At 34.4% G+C, this 9,884-nt stretch overlaps 1 protein-coding gene across 1 annotated transcript; it reads left to right on the top strand.

Annotated features, from left to right (window-relative positions):
- The first annotated feature begins 4,464 nt into the window (after window positions 1–4,464).
- Window positions 4,465–7,179, top strand: LOC113777768 (SNW/SKI-interacting protein A-like). Its single transcript, XM_027322963.1, has 2 exons — window positions 4,465–4,609; window positions 5,034–7,179. Exon 2 carries the CDS (start codon window positions 5,071–5,073, stop codon window positions 6,859–6,861), a length of 1,791 nt encoding a protein of 596 aa, XP_027178764.1. The 5' UTR covers window positions 4,465–4,609; window positions 5,034–5,070; the 3' UTR covers window positions 6,862–7,179.
- The last annotated feature ends 2,705 nt before the right edge of the window (window positions 7,180–9,884 follow it).

The raw sequence follows: 9,884 nt of genomic DNA, 5'->3' as shown, positions 1-9,884 counted from the left end.
ATTGTACAGGTTGTATAGTGAATTTGAGTATCTGGTTTACCTTTTTTCCATTTGTGTGCGCTGTGAATTCTTTTTTTTTTTTTCCATTGTTTTGGGGGAAAGACTGACAATGTTACCTTTGTTCATGTTTGGTTGTATTGGATGCAGTTTCTTCAATATATTGAGTATTTTTTTTTTTGTTCTAGCCTCTCTATTTGCTATTACTTTACTTTTTCTGTGCTTTTTCCCTTTTTTTTCTGGCATTCTACATGCATATATAATCCACATGGTTTCATTGTACTTATGGTCCTTGTACTTATTAAGTTTTGATGTTTAGCAATAAAGTTAATGCTAACTTTGGTTACTTTGGTTACAAAAAAACACGTGACTGATATAACTTTTTAAGCTATCTTGAATTTTCATTATATCCTATCTAGAACTGTTCCATTGCACATTTAGCTCAAGTTTTGGCTATACTTTGCTTGCTATTTGGCTACTGAGGATATCGGCCTGAATAGCATTTTGGATGGTGCATTTTTTTTTATCCAGTGTGATGGTTGGAATCATAAGCATTTCAATGAACCATCAAGGTAGAAAAATTGGCTCTTCAAGCCTTTCTTTCTTGCTTTTCTGCCTCTGTTGCCTTCTGATAATCATATATATATATATAATAAAGTAGTATTCTCATTCTTATCCCTTCATGTTTTCTCTTTCCTACGTGACTTAACGAGACGGCAAGTAGTTTCCTACGTGGCTTACTCTTTTTTTGTTTGGATATATATCAATTCTTATTTCCTATAAGAATTCTTAATATTATATGATTTTTATTTTCTACCCAAAGTTATGTACTTTAAGCAACTTAAATCAAGATAAACCTACTTTTAATGTTCTTATCAATACCTCTTTATATCCTTATCAATTCTTATTTCTTATGCCTACACTACATATAGCCTCTAATATATTGATTTCAAATATCAAATTCATGGTTAGGTATTTCCAGTGCAAGCGGTTGGCACATTAAAGCATCGATTTTGGGTTTTCACTCATCTTGATTATCAGATACATTTTCTTTCAATACATATATATTTTTTTTTAAAAGGCATGTTGATCTTCAATTGTAAGAGTTTAGTAACATATCTTGATTTTTTTTTGTTTTATTTTCTATTTGTTTTGTATGAAAACATAGGATTTAAACAAGTACTTTGATCGTTATTTTTGTAGGATTTAAACATATCTTGAGGTATGTTATAGGTGTTAACCTTTTTATCATTTTAATTACTACAACATCTACATAAACATAACTTTTAGAGTATGTGTATTTATATAAGTATATGTTAAAAGTCTTGGCGAGTGATGCAACCGGTAGTGTTTGGTTTGTTATATTTGATCAAAAGGCTGAAAGAATAATAGAACACAAACTTTCTTTTGTTCTTGAAGAATTTAAGAAGGTAAACTTATATCTAATTTTTTAAAATATTTTTAATAATAGTAGACAATTCGACACTTATCTCAGCTGTTGAATATTCTAACAAAAAAAAATCTATTATGCATTTCATTTTCAGGAAGGATTTAGCAATGAAATCGTATCATCAATTATAAATAAGATCACGTGGAAACCTTTTGTGTTCCAATTCAAGTTGAACAATTATAATCTGTAACATGGTAGTAATAGATTTATAGTGACTAGATGGTTCTACTGTGATTTCAGGAGAGAAACACATTTCATGCTTTCATAGGTAATGCGCAATAAATTTCTCTTATATTTCACATATTATATTTCACATAATATTTTTGCCTTTAATTTTGATAAATCATTATCAGATTGGTAGAACCGACAATCAATACCAACCTGAAGCATCTTCTTTCCAGATCCTAATTAGTATAACAGATGATTATAATTAACAACATTCCAATACATTTCATATGAATCATTCATCAAAGGGTTCAACAAAAACCACAAAGGAAGATAATCTTCATAAAAAGATTTGCATGAGAAGGTAGATTTAATATACTATTTTACTTTCTTAAATTATAATCTTTACGTATTATTATACACAATCTTGAATGCGATAAATCATTTATTTTTTCATACTTAGTTATCCTGCTTTGCTATCATGCAGTGATAATGAAAAATCAATAAATGCTGATTTGCACGGACAAATCGAGAAGAATGTTCAAACAGAAGAAAAACAAAAACAAGTTTCTGAAGAGTAGAATATTATTTGATACTATTTACTGCACTTTTATTTATTTTTAAGTTTTTGAATGTTATGGTATTGTTGAATGTTATTTTTTTCTATTTTTGAATTATTATTCACTGAATTAGATATTCAAATTTATATTATAAGAATACGTTATATTACAATGCGCACATAGTAATATACTTAACACAAGTTATAATAGATTATACATTAAATTTGTATTTTATATCGACATTTTTATAAAATTGACTAAATAGTTTATTATTTTCCTACGATTCCCGTTCAACGAACGGGTACAAAACTAGTTATAATCATATAGACAAGATCAACTTGTGGGGTGCTCTTTCTTTCCTTGCTCTGTATTATATACTACATTGGCTCCATTTTTGCACCAGAAATGATTTTCCGAAATATGAAAGTTGGCAGTTGCCATTGACTAGAGGCTTTGTAAGAAACAGCCAAAAAGTATTAACAAAACTTCAGACTTGTGGAATACCTATACTAAAAAATATACTTTTCTACATAAATTGTTATTTTTATTACTTCAAAAGTGGGCAGGCCATTTTACATTTCTATCACGCAAAGCGCGTTCATGCCTCCTAGTATGTGAAATGTATGAACAATGAACTAATGTCATATGTTAGTTATCCACATAGAAACTATATGACAAAAAAATTAATGTCAGGTGTCAGTTAACAACATAAGAGTAATGTTATATTGATTTTTTCTGTAATTAATTAACAACTCAATTATTGCCTTTAAAAAAACTCTATTATTACCTATCAATAGCCCTAGGGCTTATACATAAAGTTGATCTACTCATTGGTATATTATAAATTTTAGTTTTTTGACTAGTAAAAATATCTAAAATTTAGGTGTAAAAATGCATAAAATTATTAAAAATTAAAATCTTTATTCATATGAAATAATTAATAGATAACAAGTGCATAGCGCCTATTTATATATATATATATATAGAGAGAGAGAGAGAGAGAGAGAGAGGGAGACAGACGGACAAACAAGCAAACACACACGGGGGAGAGAGCGAGGGGGCCCTTTATTCATTAATTGATGCCTATTCTATAGATGGATAATAATGTATAAGAGTTGATTAGTGCTTGAGTTTTTTTTTTTTTTTTTTTTTTTCAATCGTCACTTTTTATCTATATCTTATTCTATCCTAATCTAATTAAGAGGGAGATTCAATTGGACCTATGAGGGCCGATGGGGACAGAACCACCATCGAACCAGATGAGTGCACTATGCACCCATCTAGATTTTTTTTTTTGAAGAACCACATAGTGTGGCAAATTTACTTCAATCTGGTGTAGTGCTTGAGTTTGGTTAATCTTCTATCTGGTAGCCATTTTACTTCATTTCTAGCAAGGAGTTGGGGTTATCTACAATCATAGGTGTGATTGCATAGAACAATTCATGGTGAGGGATGACAAATTTGAATTTGGATAATTGAAATTAGATATGAGGTACAATTTTCAAAAAGTGATAAATTTGTTGTGTTTTTTATTTTATTTTGTTGCTTTACTATTTACATTCGTTGGGTTAGTATCTATATTTGGGCTTGTTTGGCAAGCAAGTTTTTGGTCAAGTTTATCAGTTACAAGTCTTTTAACAACTTTAACTATAGTAACATCAAAAAAGTTTCTCAAAATTTTTAAACTATACACTTCAAAATATCTAAAAATTTACACTTCAAAATATCTAAAAATTTACACACTTCAAAATTTTTTCCCATAACTTCTACAGTAAGTTTTAGACAAACATAAAAAAAACTCATTTGACAGATGGAGCCTTTATTCTATCAATGTATCCATTGTACTGTACAGTCAAAAGTGTCAATTGTAGAAGCCATAAATCTCCAGCGAATAACCCACAATATAGCATGTACATTAATCAAGTAGTACCAATTATTGTATTGGTTTATTTGATAAAATTGTCTCCAATTTTCTTATGTACAAATATCAATTTTCGAATAAAGATATTGTCACCAAAAAAGAGTTTATCATGTTTTAATCACTTTATTAGCGTAATTGTTATAATTTTTTGGTACCCCATTTTTCATCCCCGTTAAAAAAAAAAAAAGAATTCAGATTCATTTTTTCTCCCCCCTAAAAAAATATAGATAAGGTTTAACGGGCCAACAATTTTTGACGGCTTTTATATAGCCTTAGGCCGAAGCCCATTTACTGAAAAGGATTATCCAGCCCAACCTGCAAATAATCCACAAAATATCTTCTCCTCCTGAGATTCGGTTCCAGAGCGCCGACTCTAGGCGTCAAACGCCATTCTATATTTACTCCTGCAATCCAATACGGCCTTCCTTATATTCATTCCGACGGGACTTTATACGACCCTCTTGCCTTCATCATCTCGATCATAGCTCCGGGGTTCCAAATATTTCATCGAACCAGGTGAATCTCAAATTCCCTTCCGTACGTCCCTAGTCATGCTCCGACCTATTTTAATCTGAGTAGTTAGGTTTAAGTTTCACCTATATTGCACCAAAGCCCTCATCTGATTTATGTTAAATCAGTATCTCAGGAGTTGAGCTCAATTAAAGCTTAGATCTTTCTCCGGAATTTGTTGGTAGACTCCGGTGTATACCTGTAGTTATTGTTATTATTTTATTAATTTATTATTATTATTATTATTATTATTATTTTGCAAATAAGCTCTTTAAGATGTTTGCTTTTTTCTGAGTTATCTAAGAAGAACGGAAAAACGAAAAGTTTTCTAGTTTTTTTTTAGCACTTTACTGTTATTTGGATCCTCAGTTCTTAAGTACGAGTTTTTGTGGTGTTTAATTTAGTACTTTCTGTTATTGTTCTTTTACAGGCTTTAGGGGAGGGTGGAATTGAGGTTAGGGTTATAGATGGCGGCGTTAAAGGACCTTCTTCCGCCTGTAAAGTCGAGTGGGTCAACTCACTATGATCACTCGAATGATCCGTGGTTCAAGCAGAGGTATAGTGCAGCAGAGTCTGAGAAATCTGCAATAATTAAGGCAAATCCAGTTCCTCCTTATTTAAAAAGAACAGGCTTTAAACCATCCAAACTTGAGGATTTTGGTGATGGGGGGGCGTTCCCGGAAATTCATATCGCTCAATACCCTCTGGATATGGGGAGGAAAAGGGACTGGAAGCCAGGGTCGAAAACCTTGCCCATTACAGTTGATGAGCATGGGAATGTGAGGTATGATGCAATTGTGAGGCAGAATGAGAATGCTAAAAAGATTGTGTATTCACAACATACCGACCTTGTCCCCATGGTTGTCAAAGATGGTCAGGACGAGGAGGAGATGGACTTGGATGAGAAGCAGAAGGAGATTGATGAGACCACTCAGAGCACTAAGACTGCTCTTGAGAAGATTGTGAATGTGAGGTTGAGTGCGGCTCAGCCTAAAAATGTTCCTACACAATCTTCAGATTCTAAGTTTATCAAGTACAAGCCTTCACAGCAGTCAGCTGCCTTTAATTCTGGTGCAAAGGAGAGGATTATTAGGATGGTGGAGATGCCTGTGGACCCTTTGGAGCCACCCAAGTTTAAACATAAGCGGGTTCCAAAAGCATCTGGTTCTCCACCCGTTCCAGTAATGCACTCTCCACCTCGGCCTGTGACTGTGAAGGACCAGCAAGATTGGAAGATCCCACCTTGTATTTCAAACTGGAAGAACCCAAAAGGGTATACAATTCCTCTTGATAAGCGTCTGGCAGCTGATGGTAGGGGCCTTCAGGATGTTCAAATTAATGACAACTTTGCGAAGTTATCAGAGGCACTGTATGTTGCAGAACAGAAGGCCAGAGAGGCTGTAGCCATGAGGTCAAAGGTCCAAAAGGAAATGATGATGAAAGAGAAAGAAAAGAAAGAGATGGAATTGCGTGAGTTGGCTCGAAAGGCTAGATCTGAGAGAACTGGTACTGCAGCTCCTGCTGCTGCCAATATGCCTTCAGAGAGAGGTACTGATGATATGGTTACAGATTATGACCGTGTCAGGGATGCCCCAAGGGAGAAGGAGACAAAAGAGGAAAGAGAGGAGCGGTTGCAGAGGGAGAAAATTCGTGAAGAGCGTCGTAGAGAGAGGGAGAGGGAGCGTAGGTTGGAGTCGAAAGATGCTGCAATGGGGAAGAAGAGCAAGATTACAAGGGACAGAGACCGCGATATCAGTGAGAAAGTTGCTCTTGGAATGGCTACAACTGGGAGAGGGGGTGAAGTCATGTACGACCAGAGGTTGTTTAACCAGGAGAAAGGAATGGACTCTGGGTTTGCCACTGATGATTCATATAACATCTATGACAAGGGGCTTTTTACTGCCCAGCCTACTCTGTCTACTCTCTACAGGCCCAAAAAGGATGTTGACTCTGATACTTATGGAGGTGCGGATGAGCAGCTGGAGAAGATCATGAAGACTGAGCGCTTTAAACCTGACAAGACATTTGCAGGTACCTCAGAGAGGACTGGTCCTAGAGACAGGCCTGTTGAGTTTGAGAAAGAGGCTGAAGAAGCTGATCCGTTTGGTTTGGATCAATTCTTGACTGAAGTCAAGAAAGGTAAAAAAGCAATGGATAAAGTTGGCAGCAGTGGTACAATGAAAGCTAGTGCAGGATCAATGCGAGATGGCTTTGAAGGATCTGGTAGAACTCGTATTGCCTTTGATAAAGGGCGTTGAGTTGTTTCTACTGGAGATTCCTGGAGTTGTTGAATTGATCGGTGTTTCTTTATGTAAATTGACTTGTTCTTCGAGGGGGAGTTTTGAGGAGTTGTTGCTGTTCAGCAAGGTGTTTGGCAACTCATTGATGGCAAAGTCCATCGTACCATTTGAGAATTTTTTAATTTAGTTTTTTGTTTGCCTTTGATGCTGTATGATATTACTCCTCTAGCATGGCTAATGTTTTTATTTACCGTGGCGTCTTCTTGTTTCAATTTCAATCTCACGGAAATTAATGGGAAAGGGTGCAAGTGCTGCCCGTGCTTGACGTTTACTCGATGTTTGATTTGTGCCGAAAAGAACATACCTGATGTTTACTTGATTTTTGATCTTTGCTAAAAAAGAACATATTTTCTGGTTGTTTAAAGGAGGGAGGTGTGGCTGGGTTACACATCTGACTTTCATGAAGAATGATCTGCCAAATTCGTATACCTGATGCGTGCATTCTAAACATTTCCAACTATTGCTTGCTTCGGTAATACAATACTCTCCAGTAGCGTGCATTACAGTGAACTTTTCTCATGCTACGTGAGATGCTTGTAATTTTTGTAAGCTCCTCGTGTGTAATGGGGCAGCTACTTGGAGCACACTGCATGTAAGGGCAGCTCCAATGGGGGTGTAATGGGGAGCCATTACACCGCTCCATGACACGGCTCCCCATTGGAGCCGTGTCATGGAGATTACACGCATCACATGTATGATGCGTGTAATCCATTGAATGTGGGTCCTATGGCAACGGTAAAATTCCAACACAAAGCACATTTAACATTTCCAACGGTTATATCCAACGGCACTATTTTTAGAATTCTATATAAACACACAACACTTTTTGCTAAAACATATCCCAATATTCTACTCTATTATTTCTTTTATTCTCTCACACACTTCTACTCTCTCACTCATTTAATTTATTTTTTGTGATTATGGATGAAAATTGGAGTAGTTTTACAAATATGTTAAATGCTCCAAATATAGAAAATTCATCATCCTCACAAAATCAAAACCCCCAAAATTTTCCAAATTACCCATTTTCTGGTATTCCTACAAATGTGCAAAATTATGCATTTCCCCCATATTTATCCACTTCCAATCATCCATCAAATTTTCAAAATCTGCCAAATTTTTCATATCCAATTCCCATGTATCCTCCACCTCCTTATTTTAATCCAAATATGGGAAATCAAAATCTGATTTCATGATCAAACTAAAAGGAGAAGAAGAGGCACACAATAATAATGCAATCATTGGCCAAAAGAGAAAGAGGGATTGAAATTGATAAATTTGCTAATTTGTCTATCATCCATCCAAAAAGCTTTTTAAGGTGTTAATAAGTATATTTATATTTCTGTTTATACTTTACAATTGTTGATTGTGGTTTCGCTATGGAGATAGAGTTTCTTCTCTATATTTAAGACATTAACATGTTTGGAGATTTGATGATAGGCTCGATTAATGTGTTTTGAGAAGGTGTGGGGCATTGGGTTTGAAGTTTGAGGTGTGATTAGTTGTAAATAGAATTTTGGTTTTTGGCAAAATGAATTTCTTGAAGACCTCTATAGTTATAATGATGCCTTTCCTTCTCTTAAACTTGATTAATTCCATCCATGCCTAAATCTTCCCTAAAGATTTTCTTCAAGGCCATAATGTGGCTCATGTAGTAGGAGTTGGGCTACTTATATGGAACCGAACCATGGCATCCTATGTTGAAAATTATACAAACACAAGAGCGGTTGATTGTGAGTTTGACCATTCCATGGAACCATATGGTAAGAATATTTCTAAAGGATGGAACGAATCTTCAGAATTGAATGCATGTTTTGGGAGAAGCAATTTTATGACTATGATGATAGAATTGCTTGGATTTAGAATTTGGAATTAGACTATTTGTTAGGCTAGTTTGTTAGTATAGTGGGTTTGGTTGAGATATGGAAGAAAGTAATTGGCAAAATAATTTTTGTACAAAAAGGGTAGTTTAGGATTTTTGAGAAAAATATAGTTTTTTGGGCCTATATTGTTATATAAACAGTAAAAGCAAGGGAGGTAGGTGTAATTTAATAAAATTGAGAGGAGATCTCTACAATTGTCAGAAACCTTAGGGGAGGTTTTTGAAATTATCCCAGAATTTTAAGTTAAAAACAAGTCCAAGATATCAGTCAAAAACAAGCCTTTAGTGGTCGAAGTACAAACAAGCCCCAAATTCAGAGAGCGGGCAAAGTTTAAACCTCCTTATATTGTGTAATTGTCAATTTTTTGTAATTGGTTTATTTAGTTTTTCTTATTGTAACCATGTTTCATAAAAAAAAAATTTGTAACCATGTTTCATCAATATTTTTTAAAGAGCATTTTCTATTGCGTTTTTCGTGCAATTGATGTGAACGGATACCCATGGTTCAACCTTGTCCTACGAGATACCCGTCAACAAGTAGCTGTTGATGGAAGGAGCAACTTAGATCCACAAACGTAGGCTATGGATCTTTTGTTATACACTAATGTATAACATTCATATTACACAATTTTATATGTTGACACGTGTTCTTTTCAAAAGTTAAATCTAATTAAAAATATTATTATGATAGTTTAAGAAGTATAGGTATCAATACATTAGAATGTGTAACATAGAAGTTATACCCTAATGCGTAACAGGAGATCCATTGTCATAAATATAGGTTAGGTTGGATCAACCAAATCCTTTAAAGTATCCTTTAAAGTAAGAGCACCCGACCTGCACGATCCTGAGAAATACATTTATAAGAACAATAAAGTTGCACATTAAAAAAATTTAATAAAATGAAGTTGCACATATGTTGTAGGTTTATATGTATACTGCTTTTGCACACAAAAGTTCCCATCAATTTTCCACAAAAAATAATGATTCAGACTCTAAATCGTGAATTAAATTCTTAGACAGCGTGCCTAAAAACTACTAGTGTTATCAGAATATGCAAATTTCTCCAAGACACCTAGTATCATATCCTATGTCTGGT

Source organism: Coffea eugenioides, chromosome 7 (assembly GCF_003713205.1).
Source record: "Coffea eugenioides isolate CCC68of chromosome 7, Ceug_1.0, whole genome shotgun sequence".
Classification (NCBI taxonomy): domain Eukaryota; kingdom Viridiplantae; phylum Streptophyta; class Magnoliopsida; order Gentianales; family Rubiaceae; genus Coffea; species Coffea eugenioides.
The sequence above is the reverse complement of the archived record's forward strand: the minus strand, read 5'-3'. Positions and strand labels throughout refer to the sequence as shown.